At 39.3% G+C, this 20,712-nt stretch overlaps 1 protein-coding gene across 12 annotated transcripts in view; it reads right to left on the minus strand.

The window, feature by feature from the left end:
- PRRC2C (proline rich coiled-coil 2C) overlaps window positions 1-20,712 on the minus strand; it is a 104,533-nt gene that overhangs the window by 70,686 nt on the left and 13,135 nt on the right. For 11 of the 12 annotated variants that reach the window (XR_002481872.1, XM_008056251.1, XM_021711444.1 and 8 more), the window contains exons 2-9: window positions 12,520-12,683; window positions 11,279-11,456; window positions 9,384-9,493; window positions 8,142-8,267; window positions 5,698-5,918; window positions 1,977-2,059; window positions 477-610; window positions 309-396 (exon numbers count right to left, since the gene is read on the minus strand). Coding sequence is in view for 11 of the 12 variants with exons in the window: in XM_008056251.1 (XP_008054442.1) it covers window positions 309-396; window positions 477-610; window positions 1,977-2,059; window positions 5,698-5,918; window positions 8,142-8,267; window positions 9,384-9,493; window positions 11,279-11,456; window positions 12,520-12,631 (1,052 nt within the window). In the remaining variant the exon portion in view is untranslated. Of the gene's footprint in view, window positions 1-308; window positions 397-476; window positions 611-1,976; window positions 2,060-5,697; window positions 5,919-8,141; window positions 8,268-9,383; window positions 9,494-11,278; window positions 11,457-12,519; window positions 12,691-20,712 lie in introns of those variants that run through there. The other variant, XM_021711443.1, reaches the window with a different exon arrangement.

Genomic DNA, 20,712 nt, shown 5'->3' on the forward strand with positions numbered 1-20,712 from the left:
CAGGTGGGTCTCAAACCCGCGGGCTCAGGCAACCCACTCACCTCAGCCTCCCAAAGGCGCGAGATTACAGGCTGAGCCACCGAGCCCAGCTTAAAATATATTATCTTGAGTGATGCCAAACCTTGATTATCTGTACTGTATTTAGGTTCATTAATCATCCTCCTACTCCTAGAGTCAAACTTCTTAGAAGAGAATGTAGAAATTCTACAAGTAACAACTGTCTATTAATAAAGCCTCTTTGCATAAATAGCTAATATTATATCAACAAATTCATATTGTTATTAGTAAAAGATATTGCAACAACTCACCTGCTATTCTCTTTAGGACTACTACTTCCTTGTTCATCATCATCACTGAAATTCAGCTGTTCTGTATAATCTACTTCCATCTGAGCACCTATTAAATAAGGAAAACTCAGACTGACTGCTTAAAGCATCTAACAATGTAAAAGCACTTAACTAACTTTGCCTTCTTACCTGCCCAACCTTCATCAGCTTCAGCATCAAGGTTATCAAATTTATCAAGTTCCTTCAGTTCTGATGCACTAAGAATGGATGGACGTTCAGGCTCAGAGGCCCATGAAGGAGGTGGGCCTCTTCCTCGAAGGCCTCTAATGAAGGGGGAAGTCATAGTGGGAAAAGATACAAAGTTTTAATGATACTAATTTAGGAGAATATCAAAAGATTGGAATTAGTTCATTTCAATTCAACATTAGTTTTCTACACCTGGATACACAAAATGGTTGGCACTGACATGTGTGTGAAAAAATTAATATTAATACATAATTATGGGACAATACAAAAAGGTGGCAAAAATGTATACACACTTCAAGAAAGAAAAAAACTGTATTAAAATTGTAATACTCATCAATATATACCGATAACAAAAGATAACTGTCTCATTTGACTTCTGCAACTACAAGAGGTACTCGACATTCAGACACTTCTAATTAGGGCAAACTAAAAGTAAAACATAGATAACATCTCTTAAAATGTGTATACATTTTTGGCACCCTGGTATAATTCTTATGTATATTTTCAAAAGCTTTTAGACAAAGTTTAAGACTTCACAAAGATTACATGCCAAAGCATAACAATATAATTAAAACTAATCTCGGCTGGGCACGGTGGCTCAAGCCTGTAATCCTAGCACTTAGGTGACAGGATTGCATAAACTCAGGGGTTCAAGAACAGCCTGGGCAACTTGGTGAGACCTCGTTTCTACAATAAATCAAAAAGTAAGCTGGGCATGATAGTGCACGTCTGTAGTTCCAGCTACTTGGAAGGCTGAGGTAGAAGGAACTCCCGAGCCCAGCAAGTCAAGGCTGCAGTGGCTGGGAGCATGCCACTGCACTCTGGCCTGGGAGACAGAATGAGACTCCAACTCAAAAACAAACAAACACTAATCTCAAAATATATAACTCTATAAGAAAAATAATCATTCAAGAGGATGAAGGAAGGAAGGAAGGAAGGAAGGAGAGTCATCAATTTCAGGGCCATGATTTTCAGTTAAAAGAATCTTATGTTAATTAATTTAAATTCCTAAAAGAAGGAAGTATATTTTTCTGTCTTATAAGAGTTAGACAATTATTTGTTAATGGAGACTGTATTTCCCAGATAAATATTTTTTTCAATCATTACAATACACTCAATCTTCAGAAAATTTCAATGAACATATGTATTCCTTGCAAACTATAATCATTTCTGGCCAGGCATGCTGGCTCACACCTGTAATTCCAGAGCTCTGGGAGACTGACATGGGAGGAGTTCAAAGCCAGCCTAGGCAACAAAGTGAGACTCCTGCCTCTACAAAAAAATTTTAAAATTAGCCAGATGTGGTGGTACCTGTAGTCCCATCTACTTAGAAGGCTGTGGCAGGAGGATCACTTGAACACAGTGAGCTGCAATGGTGCCTCTGCACCCAGCCTGGGTGACAGAGCAAGACCTTGTCTCTAAAGAGTTATTTAATAGTCTTACTTGTTTGTTTCAGATAAAGAAGGTGGGAATCTCATGGGACCATGCAGAGGAGGATATGCCATCCTTGGATACTGCTGAAACATCTGAATGAAGGAAACAAAAAAAAAAGTTGATAAATTTAGTTATTTAAAAAAAAAATCAGTTTAACTATGACGGTCTAGGCCTGAAGTTATAATTTATTTAGAAATAATAATTAAAATGAATAGTATTAATAATGAGTTTTATGTTAGCACAGTTCACCATTCATCCTTAATAGCAACTCATTTGCAAAACTACTGCCTCCACCAAGTTTGTACAAATAAAGGTAATAACTAGGGCATACCACACAAAGAACTTATCTCACTAGTGAATTATATAAAAATAATTGTGTAATGACAACATACATAAACACATGGACCCCGGGTAAGAACAGTTGAAAGACAAATAATTTGAGCCTAAATATCACCATAAAGCAGGCACCGATTTTCTATGAGTAGGGCACAGGTGGGTTCTCAGTCAAGTTACTGCACAGATAATTATAAACTGAGGCCCCAACAAATCATGTTGCTTTCTGTGGGAACTCAGCTCTGAGAAGATAAAACTAGGAGAAGACATAAGATATATGAGGACACAGACATATAAGAACAATAACATTAAGGAATTCATCCTATGATTTTGAAGGAAAGACGTGTCAAAGAGTGCTTGCTCATTTACTAATTGCTTATATCCCAGCCGAGATTAGTTTTAATTATATTGTTATGCTTTGGCATGTAATCTTTGTGAAGTCTTAAACTTTGTCTAAAAGCTTTTGAAAATATACATAAGAATTATACCAGGGTGCCAAAAATGTCATATTATGTGAATAATAGAAAATTGTATTACCTTATATATATAATTTGCATCCTGAAATAAAAGATTAGTTTTTTTCTAAAAAGAAAATAACTGTGTTAGATGAGGAAACTGCCTTACAGTTGAAGAAAGGCTCTATTTATATGATTATACTATCTAAAGAAGAAACGTCTAAGTTGGGTTGAAGCAAAGTTAATTAAGCAGCAGCTGAAACTCAGTTGGAAAAGCCTATTGTGTAGGGAATACTTTGGAGAACTTCTGGTTGCAGCTCACTTCTATACTAAAGTTAGTAAATGCACTATAGGTATCTATAGGTAAAGTGGCATTAGATCCTTTTTCTGATAATTCAAACATAAAGATTAGTTTCATGTGGTCTTAAATGCTTAAAATTTAGGAGTTTGCCACAACGTTAGCTGTAGAAACAATCTAGATTCTCAGTATACAGTATTTAAATATCTTTGTTTTGTTAAGTAGTGAAACACTTCACTCAAAATCATTGATGAAAATGGAAATGCAGCTCACTAAGTCTCCACCCCTCTTTCCTATCCTACCCCCTACCCCACACCTAGAAGTTCAGGGATCTTTGGAAGCACAATTTGAAATTTATGGTATAATTAATTTTTCAAAGCCAGGTCAGCATGCAAGATTTATTTTATCATATTCTCAAATTTCTTTTTAGAAAATATTTAACAAGTAATATTTACTCACTTATTTCCCTGTTAGTCTAGTCTAAAAAAAAAAATAATAAATATCACTTCTGTAGCAGATATTCTAAAATTGGAGCAGTACAAAATTAGCACGGTCACTGTGCTCATATTTTTAAATTAAATTAAAATAGTAACAACACAAAGGAAGACTAGAAGACATGATGGATATTTAGAATTTGAATACTTATGAGCTAAGTCACAAATAAATAAACATAAAACAAATAAATAAATATGACCTAGATTTTTTCTTCCCTATAAGAGTAATGTGTGAAAAATGTGATTTATCTGTCACATGTAACTTGCCATGTAACACACATTAGGCTGAAAGCCAACAAATGAGGGCACCAAATCTAATGGTTTATAGAAAACACAGAAGCCAAAAGAAAAATATATTAAATGAAAGTACAAAGATGGCACGAACATAATCCGGACTCTGACAAACTTCACAGGAACTAACTGTAACAGATTAAGCTACAAAGAACAGAAATGGAAGCACCTACAGACAAGATCTTAAGAGTAACAGGAACCAATCTCAAGGAATGGACATTGACTGGAGCCTAATTATAGAAACTGGAATACTGCCATGATATTTGAGAACACTAAGAAATCAGTTTTGTCTTTAGGTGTGATAATGGCATTGTGAACTCCTTTGCCAAGTCTTTATCTTTCAAAATACAACATAAAATATTTACAGATGAAATGACATCTTGGATTTGCTTTTATAATCCAAAGTTAGTAGGAAAAGAGGGGGACTCACTGAACTGTTGTCTTTATTTTTGGTGATATATAAAATTTTCCATAATAAAAAATTAAAAGTACACAACAACTTTAGAACTAAAGCAGGTATTCTTTTTTTTTTTTGAGTTGGAGTTTCACTCCATTGCCCAGGCTGGAGTGCAGTGGCACACTGACGGCCGCCCCAGTGTCTATCTGCTGGGCTCAGGCTTCCAAGTAGCCAGAACTACAGGCGTGCACTACCACACCCGACTAATTTTTTGATGTACTGCTGAGATGAGGTCTCACCAAGTTGCCCAGGCTGTTCTTGAACCCATGGGCTCAGGCAATCCCTCATCTCGGTCTCCCAAAGTGCTGGGATTACAGGTTTGAGCCACGGTGTCCAGCCTAAAGCAGGTATTCTTTTTTTTTTTTGAGTTGGAGTCTCACTCTGTCACCCAGACTGGAGTGCAGTGGCACGCTCCCGGCCACTGCAGCCTTGACCTGCTGGGCTCCAGTGATCTGCTTCCGCCTCAGTCTTCCAAGTAGCTAGAACTACAGGCGTGCACTACCACGCCTGGCTAATTTTTTTGATTTTATTGTAGAGAAGAGGTCTCGCCAAGTTGCCCAGGCGGGTCTCGAACCCATGGGCTCAGGCAATCCACTCACCTCAGCCTCCCAAAGCGCTGGGATTACAGGCTGAGTCACCGAGTCCGGCTAGCAGGTATTCTTAACTGTTTATTGTGCCATGAACCTTCCTCTTGGTAGTGTGATGAATCCTACGGATTTCTTCTCAGAAAAATGTTTTAAATGAGTAATCTATAATATACACTGCATTCAATATTACACGTTACAAAGAATTATACTAAAATTCTGTTACCACAATATTTTAAGAATAAATTCAAGTCGGTGGCTCACACTTCTAATCTTAGCACTTTGGGAGGCCAACATGGGAGGATTGTTTGAGTCCAGGAGTTCAAGAGAGAGTACATAGTAAGACCGCATCTCTACAAAAAAATTTAAAACATTAGCCAGGTGTGGTGGCATGCACCTGTAGTTTCAGCTACTCGGGAGGCTAAGGCCGGAGGATCACTTCAGTTCAAGAGGTCAAGGCTACAGTGAGCCAGGACCACACCACTGTACTCCAGCCAAGGCAAAAGAGTGAAACTCTGTCTCAAAAAAATGTGTGATATGGGTATGTATGTGCTTCTATATTAGGTCCATTATCCATGGGTCTAGTAATTATTTGGAAGTAAGGCTGAATGTAATGTGATAGGAAAACACGCATAACCCCTATGATAAATATACAAGTACTGCTGATACTTCTGTGATTTGCTTCCTATAGCCACAATCAAAGATCAATTAGATGTTAATAAAAATAAAGACCTAAACATTTCCCCATATCAATTCTCTCCTTATAACTCAGATCAAAGACCTCTTATTTGCTGGCTTAATTGCTGAGCAATACTCACATATGGAGGCATCATAGCTCTATACTGGGAAGCAAGGGCACTCTGCTGTCCATTCAGTTTAGCCTGTGGAGGACCACAAGCTATCCTCTTTTCCACCACTTTGAGGATATCATTCTGTTCTGATGTTCCACTTGTGCTTTCATCCTGGCTAGGAAGCTTTTCATCTTGATCAGATGAAGGCGAGCCAGCAGACTTACCACCATCTCTCCAACATGCAACATCTGTTGTGAAGAGGAAGGAGGAAGAAAAAAGAAAAACTATCTCAAAAGGGAACCAAGTGAAACCAAACTAAGCACATTCCAGGAAAATGTAAGCCAAGTAAGCACAGCAGAAGAGCAGGATCTATGCCCTACTAGTGCTTTCAAGGCATTTAGCAGTGGCTTTCAAAACAGAGAGGATGTACCTCACCGGGTGCAACCAATAGCAAACAGTGGGACTGGGGAAGAAAATGTTAGAACTTCTCTATGAAGCTTTTGGAATATCTGAAGATTTAAATCACTATACTCCATGTGTCATGAGGTCATGTTTCAGAATATGACAGACCTGAGGTTTTCTGAGGAATGAAAGGAAGAAAGGTGGGAGTGCTACATTCTGGAAGGGCTGACAGTGACACTCTCATTTGTTTTCATCTACTAATGTTAGTTACATGTGCTCAGGTGAATAGATTTAGTGACATTATCCAGTTCATCTACATAACCAAATAAAACAGCTAATTGGTTTTGCAAGGTTTTATGTGTTCTGCGTGGTAACCAGTCTCCAAGATGGCCTGACTGGTCTCCACCTCCGGGCATTCACATTCTTTGTAGTCCCTTCTCACAGTATATATCATAGTTGGTCTGTGTAACCTATAGAATACAGCAAAAGTGATAGCATATCCTTTCAAGTACAGGTTAAAGAAGCCCTGTGGGCTTCTGTTCTGGGTAAGGAAAGTTTGCCTGTCTCACCACTTATTCTGGGGAAGCCATGTTATAAGGCCAACATACTGAAGAGCCAATGGCTTACACAAGTCAGTTTGGAAGTACAACCCAAGCCAATGATAGTTTCATTGTAGCCTTGTGGGAGAGTCCCTTGACCAGAACCTCTAGCTAAGTTGTTCCTGGATTCCTGACCCTTACAGACTGTGGGAGATCATAAGTACAGTTCAGCTTACTGGTTTTCATTGTTAAACTTGTTATGCAGCAATAGATAATTGGTGGAAATTCAACTCACAAGAAACACTGCTGACTCATCTATTCATAATGAATTTATTAAGCATATTACAATAATTTAAAAAGGTAACATAAATTTAGTCTGGCAGGGCATGGTGGCTCACTCCTGTAATCCCAACACTTTAGGAGACCAAGGCAAGAGGATCACTTGAGCCCAGGAGTTTGAGACCAGTCTGGGCAACATAGCGAGGCCTCACCTCTACAAAAAAAATTAACTGGGCATGGTGGCATGGGCCTGTAGTCCCAACTACTTGTGAAGCTGAGGCAGAAGGATCATGCCATGGCACTCCAGCCCGGGCAACAGAGTGAGACTCTGACTCAAAAAAAGAAAAAAAATATGGTTTTATAGTAAATGTTACTATCAAGAGAAATCTCCCCAAGTGTTTAGGGTACTTTAAAATGTTAGGTATTGACAACATGAAGCTATCTCAATTAATAAAACATTTAAAACATCTCATTTTATATTCCTATTGTTTGTTTTTGCTTCACAATGCGCATAATGTATCCTACACTATCAAAAATGATGTTTTTCCAGTTTGAGTTCAGAAGGCAAGGGATCACTGAATATTAATCACAGTAAATAAATGGATACAATTTATAAATAAATAGTTGTATACTGAGGAAGTTTGCTAAAAATTTGTAAAAGAGTCCAAATATTAGAGCACATGTAAGTAAACTAGAGACTTTGGTACAATGCAGATTTTGATTTAGTGAGTAGCATATGAGGCCCAAGATTATACATTTCTAAAAAGTTCTCAAGTTATAGTAATACTGTTGATATAAAAAAAAACTAGCCGGGCTCAGTGGCTCAGTCTGTAATCCCGCGCCTTTGGGAGGCTGAGGTGAGTGGATTGCCTGAGCCCGCGAGTTCGAGACCCGCCTGGCCAACTTGGCGAGACCTCATCTCTACAATAAATCAAAAAATTAGCCGGTCGTGGTAGCGCGCGCCTGTAATTCCAGCTACTCGGATGGCTGAGGCGGAAGGATCGCCAGAGCCCAGCAGGCGAGGCTGCGGTGGCCGGGAGCAGCCACTGCACTCCAGTCTGGGTGACAGAGTGAGACTCCAACTCAAAAAACAAAAAAACAAAAAAAAAACTAGTAGTAAGTGACTACAGTACTAGTCTGCCTTCTCAAACTAGGCAATTCACATACAACAGGCAGTAGGAGGTTATGTCACAAAATAAGAAACAAATATCATCTTACTCTGTATTTTTATTAAAGAGAAAGCACTCTTACTCGGTGGACGTAAACTGGGTCCAGGTCCATAGTTGTCATCATTTGGTTCCTTTTCTTTTTTTTCCTGATCCCCAGCTGCCTGTAGGCTGGGAAATTCCTGCTGAAACTGACTATTCACTTGGATTCCTATAGATAAAAAAAAAATCCAAAACATTAAAGTTAACTTTTATACTGAAGATAATTCAAACCACTCTCCTAGGAGAGCGCTCTCTGTCTCTTTCTGATAAATTATTCCACATTTCAATAATGACTGTATATATTCATAAAACTTTTAAACTCACTTAGGATTCTCTGAAAAGTTAATGAACAGCCATGAGGAGATGAAAATCTATGAAACGAATCTTCCAGATACCATTCCAGAGGACTCATTAAAGATTATCAGGCAAGTGAGAAGCGTTTCACTTGTTTTTGTTTTATCATCACTCTTTACATTCTCAATATAAGTCAAATTCCTTTGCTAAAAAATTCTAAGAATTAGTTCAAATCTTATTACTGGAATCAAATTTTATGCATAAAGATTGTATACATATCAAGGTGAGGCTAAAATGCCTTAATTTAACTTACTGTTTTCATTTAATGTGCTTTGATTTAACTTACAGCTGAGACTGACTGTACCTCACAATTCACCTATTCACCCATCTAACTCCCTATCTGCCTATCTATTTTTATACTTCTATAAACTAAAAGAGCTAGTTTTATTAAGCATGAGGCCTAAACTGGTTCTTCCATAGAATGTTTTACAGCAAGTTCCTGTTCTGTAAGTGGAAAAATTAATTCTGCTAGGGATTCCATCATTCCTTGGGGGAGTCCTGCAGCTACTGTGCTTTGTGGCTACTCTCCAGCTTTTCTCCACCCTGAGAATCATGACAGTATGTGTGAAACAGTGGAGACTGGAAATACAGACGAGGATGCATGCATCCACGCAATAACTAGTTTTTATGTCTGAAAGACCTGAAGGTACAGGCTTTCTCTGGATGTGTTGGGGTAAAGATAAAATAATATGGGACAGAAGGTACCTTAAAGACTACATTTTTAATCACTATCACTGACTCATACATGGCTCTCCACAGTGAAATTTAGCAAGCTCAAGAGATTTTTTAAAAGATAGGTTTTAAAGGCCTCAGTATATCCTTTGACAATGTTCTCTGGCTCTACCAAAACATGCCCACCCTTATCTCCTGCACAGCTAGCTGCTCAGTAACTATCAAGTCTAACCAGTTTCCCCAGCTAAAATTCACTTACCATCTCCTTGCCCACCTTGCTTGTTACTGGCCCATGATTTGGGAGCAGGTGCTACTTCCGGGGGAGTTGCAACCCCAGGTTTTGGCTGTGCTGGTGGCACTTCTGGTGTTCTTTAAAAAAAAAACCCCAAATAACATGAGTCCATTATTTCAGGTATGGCATATTAAAATAAAATATTATATTTAAATTTGTATACAAATTATTTGGCTACATCATTTACTCAAAGATAAATCTCACATAAATGTTTTCCCTCTGCAACGTTCCTTTAGATAAATTATGGCTATTTTTGTCCCCTTTCATATTTTCCTTTGAGTAACTCAATGAGATGATAGCTTTATTTGTTTTCCATTTTGTTTTTTAAGAAAAGGAGAAAAAAAGTATTTTATTTATTTTTGTGAGTCAGGGTCTTACTCTGTCACCCAGGCTGGAGTATAGTGGCATAATCATGATTCACTGCAGCCTCAACCTCTTAGGCTCTAGCAATCCTTCCACCTCAGCCTTCTGAGTAACTGAAGGTATGTACCACCACACTTAGCTAATTTTTTGATTTTCTATAGAGACAAAGTCTTTTTATATTGCCCAGGCTGGTCTTTAACACCTGGGCTCAAGGCACCCTCCCACCTCAGCCAACCAAAGTGCTGGAATTACAGACATGAGCCATTGTGCCCAGCAAAACACTTTTTAAAAAAAACCTTCCTTTCCTTCCTCCCCTCTGCAAAACACTTAATATTCAACATAGTTACCAAAAATCTATTTTAAGGAAGTGAACATTTATAATTCAAATTAACAGTGTATGCATACATACAGTCTGGACAGATGGAACGAGTCAGGGTCTAAGGCTAAGTAAACTCTCCATCTGACTAGCAACAGGTTGGTCACTGTACTTATTACTGTTATTCAAAGAGATAATAGCAACCTGCCTGGTCCATTCCCATGTGTAAAAGGTATTTTAAAAGGGTGTATCATTTCATTCAATCCTTGTAAAGAAGTAATGCTTTAAAAACGAGAATGTTTCTAGTCTCATGAAATGCAATATATTTCTGGTATACTCAGACTGGTTATTTACTATGGATAATTCCACGATAATGAACAAGCCACAAATAGTCCTTGATATACTTCTATGTAAGTAGTCAATCTTACTACAAAAAGCTTTTCAGGAAGGACTACAGAATTTTGGTAACAGATATATGCAAACAAACAAAAAACAAGAACCCAATGGCTTGTTTTTGGTTTTTTTTAATTACCACTATTTAGCTTGGTCATTCAATTAACTGACAACCTGGTACAATCTCTGTCACAGAGAAAGCTAAGTATTTGCTGAAAGAATAATAATTAAGATAGACACTAATAATTCTATATTAGCTTTCTCGCTAGAATATATACAAATATTACTTGAGCACCTATGACACATCAGGCACAGTTTCAATGCTGGAGATACACAGTGAATCAGGCAGACAGCCTTAGTATCATGAAATTTAGGTAACAGAATCAATTCTTAATTATATTAGAAAAAGAATGCCTGTGTTGGTCACAATGAGGGGAGAGAGCCTAATACAGGCTATGACATAAGCAAAGTTTTAATTAGCAATTTTGTCATCAGTCCTACCTTGACAAACAGAAATACTGCCACTAAACCCACTCATAGGAAAAATTAATCGGGCAACCCCTTTGGGTCCCCTCCAACTGTGGGAGCTTTTCTGTCCTCTCAATAAATCCTGCTTTCTCACTTTCCAAAAAAAAGAGAAGAAAAATTAATCAAGCGTTACTATATCATCAAAGATTTTAAAGATCATGAAATATGTAAGTAACACAGCACTTAGCACACAGCAGGTACTCAAACTTAAGTTCCCTATCAAGAAAGAGGAAGAGTTTCATTCTTTAAGACTTTGACTCACTTTTCTTCTTCATGCTGCTCTTGTTTAGATGCCCACCCTGTGCCATCTTTAGGTACAATGTTCACATTAGGATCATTGCCTTTGTTTTCTGCTTTGAGACTTGGGAGGTTAGCAGGTGGAGGCATACGCCGTGAAATACCAACTTTTCCAAGACTCTGTAATCCATGTCGAGCTGCAACTAAAGATCAATAACATCAACTTTCTTAGAACATCTTATTTTATCCTTCAAATGATAGCAGAAAAACGATGGGAATTAATGGAATCCCTGTACAATTATTCCTAATATTTTGTCTGTCTGTCTATCGATCGATCGATTGAGTCAGAGTCTCACTCTGACGCCCTGGCTGGAGCGCAGTGGCACGCTCCCAGCCACTGCAGCCTCTACTTACAGGGTTCAGGCAATCCGTCTGCCTCAGCCTTCCAAGCAGCTAGAACCACAGATGTGAGTCACCACACCCGGCTAATTTTTTATTTTTATTATAGAGATGAGGTCTCACCAAGTTGCCCAGGCTGGTCTCGAACCCCTGGGCTACAGCAATCCTCTTGCCTCCACCTCCCAAAGTGCTGGGATTATAGGCATGAGCCACTGCGCCCAGCTAATCCTAATATTTTAAAATAAGAAGTCCAATCTAAGCTACACACCTGCAACATAATTCAATGTAGAAGCCATTTAACAGATGGCTTAAAAATTCTAACAATGCAATGCAACACACTACAAAAAAGAAAACACTAATAATGCTGGTCTTAATTTTTTTTTCAGGGCACCTCTCTCAAAATCAAAACTTAGAACGTTAAGAAAATAAATATGTTGACTTCATGCTCATAACAAATACTGCCCATGTACCATACATACATAGTCCAGTTTTTCAGCTTTTACTATATACACAAGGCTCAAAGTACTTATTAAAAAAAAAAATGCAGGACTTTCTATTCTATAACTAAAGAGGTAGTAAATACCACTAAATAGCTCTATGCCTATCAATGTCATTAACTGAATCTCTCCTTTGGAGTTATACTATTCTACTTATTTTCTGCTGAAAACAAACAGGAAAAAATAAAAATATTTTTAAAGTTTACATTTTTGACTATTAATATATTTAATCCATATCTCCCCCCCCAAAATGTGTATAAAAAGGCAAATGCAGAGCCTTAGGTATGTCTTAGCTTCTAACAGCAGCAGGGTGTACCATTTACAGGAACAAAATAAAATTGTGAAAAATGTGTCACTTGATTTTACTCACCTGTGGTTTTCTGAGTTTCTAATGATTTACCCTTGTATGTATTAAATAAACTGAGTGTTGCATACTTTTTCCCATCCTTTGCTTTTGTGCTCTGGCCTGACTTCTCCGACATTTCGGTGGAAACTCATCGAGTCCAAAACCTCCTGCCACCCCTTAAAACCAGTCTTTAAGATGCACATATGAAGAAAAAAAAAAAAAGGAGAAAAAAATTCAGTAAATTCAAGCATTCACAGAATTACAAAAAATATACTGAGAAATCTTCAATAACACATATTAATGATAATTTCATAAACGTTTTTCACAAATTCCAAAAACCAATACAAACAAAATTAATCATAATAAACTACCATGCACTTAATAATTATATTAGCTATTTATAGTATATAACTGTGTAACTCTAGCATAGAGAATAAGGACCATTTGAATCAGGGGAACTGAAGAAATAAATATAAACAGAAAATAAGGACCATAATTTATGCTGAGATACATAGTTCAAATACAGTGAATCTATGGAGACAGACTATTTAATAAAGACATTACTCAATTTAATAGGCTTGAAATGACTGACAGTATCAGCCCACACACATGAAATGCAAATGAGATCATTCTTCCTATTAACTGTATACATGTGATTTCAGTCAGTATGTGCCTAACAAAGTTCCATTAATTTAACAGTTTAGAACAGAAAGAACATTCTGTAAAGGGTAGAACATTTCCGTACAAACACAAGGTACACAAAAATAACCAACTTCGCCAGGCACAGTTGGCTCAAGTCTGTAATCCCAGCAGTTTGGGAGGCCGAGGTGAGAGGACTGACTGAGTCCAGAGGTTCGAGACCAGCCTGGGCAACTTGGTGAGACCTCGTCTCTACAATAACAACAACAACAACAACAACAACAAAAAACCATGCATAGTAGCGCACGCCTGTAGTTCCCACTACTTGGAAGGTTGAGCTGGAAGGATTGCTGGAACTCAGGCAAGTCAACGCTGGGGTGGTCATTAGCATGCCACTGCACTCCAGCCTGGGCGGCGGAGTGAGAATCCAATTCAAATAAATAAATAAATAAAAACCAATTTCAAAGCTTTGGACTATGTGTTCAAGAAATGGTATACATTTTTGTAAGAACATATAAAAAGTCCCTTTATTTATGAGAAGTTGTTAGAAATAAATAGCATTTTAATGAACAGTTAATATAAACAAAGAGAATCTTCATCTTTGGAGCTAATGTACCCTAACCTTGGAGACGCACCTTAATAACTAAAGCCAGTCTATTAGTACATAGGAGAAAAAGACAAAAATTATCCCTCATACTATTTCCCTTCAATTTAATAAATTTGTATACACATATGAAATTAAGAGTTTTTTTTTGAGATGAGTGTGAGAGCAGGGTATAAGGTGGCTAACTGTATCATAGAAATCATCAATAGCTAAAAACATTGAGAACTGAATGAAGCACAGGAGGCAAATATAGTATAGAACAGGCATATCACGCAAAAAGCAAAAGTAAAGCCTGCAGACTTCACCATTATAAAAATCATTTTATCAGGCCAGGCTCATGGCTCAGTCTGTAATCCCAGCACTTTGGGAAGCCAAGGTGAGCAGACTGCTTGAGCCCGCGGGTTTGAGACCAGCCTGGGAAACTTGGCGAGATCTCATCTCTACAATCAATCAAAAATTAGCCAGGCGTGGTAGTACGCGCCTGTAGTTCCAGCTACTCAGAAGCTGAGGTGGAAGGATTGCCGGAGCCCAGCAGGTTGATGCTGGGGTGGCCTTGAGTGTGCCACTGCACTCCAACCTGGGCGATGGAGTGAGACTCCAACTCAAAAACAAAAACCAAAAAACCCATATTATCTATCAATTTTACATTTCTCAATTACAGAATCAGCATTGCACACAGAGAAGTCATTTTATATGTACATGAAATAGCATTCAATGTTTGTGTAGATCCATAAAATTTATCAAGCCTTTTCATACCTATTATCTCATTTCAGTCTAATAACTCTCTGATACATTTTACTTTCATTTTACAGATGAAGAAAGACTAGACTGGATTTGAAACTAAGACTTTAATTTCTTTCATTACACAGTGCTGCCTCCTCCCTTATTAACAGGGTGAATAACATTCCAAGTATGCATTTACAATAAACCACCTTTCCTTGAGACAATACGAAACCAACTAACACACCTGCAACCGATAGAACAATTTGCTATCACACGTTGAAGGACATAGACGATTATATCCCAAGAATGCCAAAAATGATGGTGGTGTGAAAGATTTACTCCTTAACAGGGTGAATAACATTCCAAGTATGCATTTACAATAAACCACCTTTCCTTGAGACAATACGAAACCAACTAACACACCTGCAACCAATAGAACAATTTGCTATCACACGTTGAAGGACATAGACGATTATATCCCAAGAATGCCAAAAATGATGGTGGTGTGAAAGATTTACTCCTGCAATCTATCCTGTTGGCAAACTTTTTTCACCAGTAAAATAGACAAAGATATACAAAGAATATCCAACCATAGTAACAAAAGAGGAACAGTAAATGTTCATGTGACAAAAATCACAATTCAAAAGCTGTTTCATCAGGCGAAAAAAAGGGAAATGTATCAAGAAAAACAGTAAACTTGCTCAAGTTATTTAACACCTAAGAATTTTCAAATCTTTTTTTTTTTTTGGAGTCACAGTTACACTCTTTCCCAGGCTAGAGTGCAGTTGCACAACCAGGACTCACCACAGCCTCAATGTCCTGGGGTCAGGTGATCTTTTGCCTCAGCCTCCCAAATAGCTGGGAATACAGACGTGCACCGGTTAACTTTCTGATTTCTTTGTAGAGACAAGACCAGCCTAGGTCTCAGGCAATCCTCCTGCCTTGGCCTCCCAAGGTGCTGGGATTACAGCTGTGGCCAAATTTTGGCCTTTTCTTAACACCATCACTACTCAAGCAATACTCTCGGCACAGACCCTTTCTGTACATCCTAAGAGAGAGCAAGAGCAACATCATGAGAAAAGAACTCCTTAAATGTCCTAGGAGCAAATCTCCAAGCTCATCTGTATCTACATCCATCCTGTCCTTTCCCCTACCAATTACAATACTACAGCCGTTCTCAGCAACACCTGGTAACTCATTAGAAATGCAAATTATCAGGTCCCACCCCACACCTACTTCATCAAACTGTGGGGGCCCACCACTGTTTTACCAAGTCACTGAGACTGATTCTGAGATTCACAAAACCTTAGGACCTACTGACTTACTAAAAGCAGATATATCCTAAACAGTGATTCTCAACCCTTGCTGCATACCTATACAGGATGGGGGAGGGGGCTGGCCTGTCGTGTCTCCCCCCCATATATCACACAGGCAGATCTTGAACTCCTGGTCCTCAAAGGATCCTTCTCCCAAAGTGCTGAAATTACAGGCACCAGGCCTGTTATGTTTTTAAAACAATTCTTCAAGTGATTCTTAATATGTAAGTCATTTGAGAATCATTTCAATAAAGGAAGTTTATCTTTCCTCCCATTTCATTTAAGTTCAGTCCTTCCTCTAGTGCTCCAGATTCTGTCCCCACTTCCTTTGCCATCTAAACTCTTCTCTGTAGGGAATCTCATTAACTCCTATGGCTTTAACTGATTATCTCCAGCCCAGCACTCTATACTTCTGAGGAATGTACCCTACTGCCTATTTACATTTCAACTTTAACAAGAACAAAGACATCTATTTCATATCAAGGCTTTAAGAAGCAAACCCAAAATAAGAGAAAAGCATAAGCAAAATGGAGGAAATAACCAACATTTAACAAAATGTAACTATGTTCCAAGAACTCAGCTGGGCACGGTGGCTCACACATGTAATCTTAGCACTTTGGGAGGCTGAGGAGGAGGAGCATTAGTAGAGACCAGGAGTTTCAGCCTGCAGAGAGCTATAATTGCACCACTGCATTCCAGCCTGAGCAACAGAGAAAGACCCTGTCTCTCAAAAAAACGCAATGAATTAAAAAGAAAAACTCGGTCAGGCGTGGTGGCTCAAGCCTATAATCCCAGCACTTTGGGAAGCTGAGGTGAAAGGATTGCCTGAGCCCACATCTCTATAATAAATTAAAAAATTAGCCGGGCTCGGTGGCTCAGCCTGTAATCCCGCGCCTTTGGGAGGCTGAGGTGAGTGGATTGCCTGAGCCCGCGGGTTCGAGACCCGCCTGGGCAGCGAGACCTCATCTCTACAATAAATCAAAAAATCAGCCGGGCGTGGTAGCACATGCCTGTAATTCTGGCTACTTGGAAGGCTGAGGCGGAAGGATCGCCGGAGCCCAGCAGGTCGAGGCTGCGGTGGCCGGGAGCGGCCACTGCACTCCAGTCTGGGCGACAGAGTGAGACTCCAACTCAAAAAAAAAAAAAAAAAAAAAAAAAAAAAAAAATTAAAAAATTAGGTGGGCGTGATAGCATGCACCTGTAGTTCCGGCTACTTGGAAGGCTGAGGTGGAGGGATAGCCTGAGCCAAGCAGGTCGATGCTGGGTTGACTGTGAGGAGCATGCTACTACACTCCAGCCTGGGAGACAGAGTGAGACTCCAACTCAAAAGAAAAAAAAACACCTCAATAAACTGGAAAAAAAATTAAGGTTTTCTAAATGAACAATTCACTAGAGAAATATTAGTAAGTAGATGTATTATCCCTACTTAACATCAATACAATGCCAATTCTTCTCAACTATGCATCAAAAAGATTATGCACCACGACCAAGTGATTTATTACTAGGATATAATTAACATATGCAAATCAATGTGATACACCACATTAATGAAAAATAAAACCTGAAGGATGTCATCTGAATAACTGGAGAAAAAACATTTGACAAAGTTCAACATCCTTTCATGATAAAAACTCTCAACAAAATAGGCAAAGAAAATTTCCTCAACACATAATAAAAGCCATTTAAAAAGATCCCACAGCCAACATCATAATCAATGGAGAAAACCTGAAAGCTTTTTCTCTGAGGTCTAGTACAAGCCTAGGATGTCCATCTTGCCATTTCTATTCAACACAGTACTCGAAGTATCAGCAGCAACAATCAGATAAAAGAAAGAAACAAAAGGTATCCAAAACGGAAAAAAAGAATTAAAAGTATTCCTGTCTGCAAATGACAAGATTCTATAAGTAGGAAACTGAAAAGACTTCACAAAAAAACCCCTGTCAAAACTAATAAATGAATTCTGTAAAACAGTAGGTACAAAAATCAACATAAAAATTAGTTGATTCTTTGGATCAGTAACAATCTTGCCAAAAAAGGCATCAGGAAAACAAATGAACTTATCAGCGCCATTAAGAATATGGTACTTACAAACAAATTTAACCAAGCAAGTGAAACACCTGTACAATGAAAACCATAAAACATTAATAAAAGAAATTGAAGACGCAAATAAATGGAAAGATACCCCACATTCATGTACTGGAAGAATTAATATTGCTAACAAGCAAGGAAAAAAAGACCTGAGAGGATCAAAGAGGAAGTGTCTAGAGTTCACAAAGGGCTGGAAATACTATCAGTTCTTACCATATATTAGGTACAGTACTCAGAAAAGCTTTGTCCCACCAGAAGTTAAAAATCACCCTAACATAAACTCTGCTCTGATCTTGTCAAACAAATCTTTTAAGATAAATAAATACACAAATGAGATGAGGTCTTGGATGGTCTGGACCAGCTGTGTTGCCTAAGCAGGTCCCAAACTCCTGGGCTCAAGTGATCCTCCTGCTTCCATCTCCTGAGTAACTGGGATCACAGGCACGCACCACTGTGCCCAGCTAATCTAACCAATCTTACAGCAACATTTGAAATGACCAAACTAATTTCAAGTAACTTAACTGAATCCCAGAATAAATGTAAAGAATATTTACAAAAAAACCAAAAAAGTATTCAGCACCCAAGAAGGCAAAATCCACAACGTGACATTCAGTCAAAAATGATTAAGCAGACGAGGAAAATACGAATCATATTGTTACAAATCCAACGAAAACTACAAACTCAGAAGACTCAACAAAACCCACACACAGAGAAAGCCACACCAAAGCCCATCATAATCAAATTATTCAAAGTGAATGATAAAGAGAAAATCTTAAAAGCAACGAGAAAAAGATACTTCACATATAGAGAAACAAACAGAATAACGGCAGAATCCCATTGGAAATGATGCAAGAAAGGGATCCAGTGGAGTCGTGTGCTTAAAACATTGACAGAAAAAAACTGTAGAACTCAATATGCAGCAAAAATCTCCCAAAAGTGAAGACAAAATACTTTTTCAGATATAAATTGAAGGATTTAATCATCACTAGCAGATCTGAACTACAAGAACTGTTCAAAGAAGTCCTTCGAAGAGAAAAACAGCACCAGATTGAAATATGGATCTACACAAAAGAATGAACAGTCCAGAAATGGAACTAAGTGAATAAGATAAACGATTTAAAGAAATGATTAAATCTCTTTACCTCAGAAATGCAAAGTTGGTTTAACTTTTTATTTATGAATTTAATTAATTAATTAATTAATTTTTATTTTTATTTGAGTTGGAGTCTCACTCTGTCACCGAGACTGGAGTGCAGTGGTCGCTCCTGGCCACTGCAGCCCCGACCATCCTTCCGCCTCAGCCTTCCGAGTAGCCGGAATTACAGGTGCGCGCTACCACGCCCGGCTAATTTCTTGATTTACTGTGGAGATGAGGTCTCGCTGCCCAGGCGGGTCTCAAACCCGCGGGCTCAGGCAATCCACTCACCTCAGCCTCCCAAAGGCGCGGGATTCCAGGCTGAGCCACAGAGCCGGGCTTGATTTTTTTTTTTTCTTATCAATATTACAACAAAACATTGCTGAGCAAAACAACGCTATGCGATGAACTGCTGTGACATTTCCCCCCATTTATTCTCCAATGTCTTTCCTGTTGGGGAGGGGTGTGGCTTTCAGTTGATCCTACTCCATCACATCCTTCATTTGTAGATTCCCTGACACAAGGACTCCCTCGGTCTTTCATCCGTCCAGCTTTCAGAAGCTCACGACTGGGCCCTGGGCTGTAGCTGAGGCAGCCTTTCCTCAAGAAGGCGGCCTGGGGCAGGCAGAGGGGAAGCAATTTCAGAGCAAGTGCTGTGGGAAGAGGGAGTCGAGGAAGGCTTTCTGGAAAAGGCATCTCCTCAACGGAATGGGGGGGCGTCAGTAGGTGTCGGCCTGGAAGAAGATGGAGGAAGGACATCCGGTGGAGGGCCATATGTCGGAAGGCATGAAGACCAGCGAGAGTGTGGCACGGCCGGGAGACAGCCAGCACCGCTGCAGTGCTGGGGGACCGGCTGGAGGCCAAGAGTCAGTGAGGGCCAGGTCACCATTCTTCCCGGCCAGCTAAGTTGGGGAACGGGGCAACCCTAGCTAGGCCATGGTAGTGTAGGCCTATCCTGCTGTCCGACGGACTGACAATTCAAGGTGGAGGGAAAGGGGACAGCACATCCCTACCAGGGGCTCAGGGGATAAGCCTTCGAGAAAAGTCCTTCTGGGTCAACTTGCATCTTCCCGGGAGCTTCTATACCAGGTTTGTGCGGTGACCCCCTGGAGAAAATCGCCACCTTGGGCACAACGCAGGAATTACAGCTTTAGAAATGACTTCCCCAAAAAAGGTTGTGCCTCATGCATCAACTCAGCACATACTTTCTCATAATTATGAGCCAAAGTGCTAGGATAAGGAGCTCTCCATCAGGAGGAGAGAACAGAAATGTACACAGAAGTCATACAATGTTCGGAGATATGAGTCTTCCTGAAGTAGTTGCTTGGTGAGGGAGGCCATGGAAGGCTTCAGAGACAACACCTGGGCTAGGTCAGGTAGCAATAAGGGGTAGAGGCCACTGCCGACACCCTTACTTTACATCTTATAGGACAGGATAGAAAGGGACTCAACCAGGCACGGTAGCTCAAATCTGTAAACCCAGCACTTTGGAAGGCTGAGGCGAGAGGATTGCCTGAGCCCAGGGGTTTGAGTCCAGCCTGGGCAACTTGATGAGACCTCGTCTATAAAATAAATTTTTAAAAATTAGCCTGGCGTGGTGGTGCAGTTCCACTACTTGGAAGACTGAAGCAGAAGGATCGCCTGAGCCCAGAAGGTCAAGGCTGTGGTGGCTGGGAGCGTGCCACTGCACTTCAGCCTGGGTGACAGAGTGA

Source organism: Carlito syrichta, unplaced genomic scaffold (assembly GCF_000164805.1).
Source record: "Carlito syrichta isolate Samal-C Ts95f unplaced genomic scaffold, Tarsius_syrichta-2.0.1 Scaffold302299, whole genome shotgun sequence".
Taxonomy (NCBI): Eukaryota; Metazoa; Chordata; class Mammalia; order Primates; family Tarsiidae; genus Carlito; species Carlito syrichta.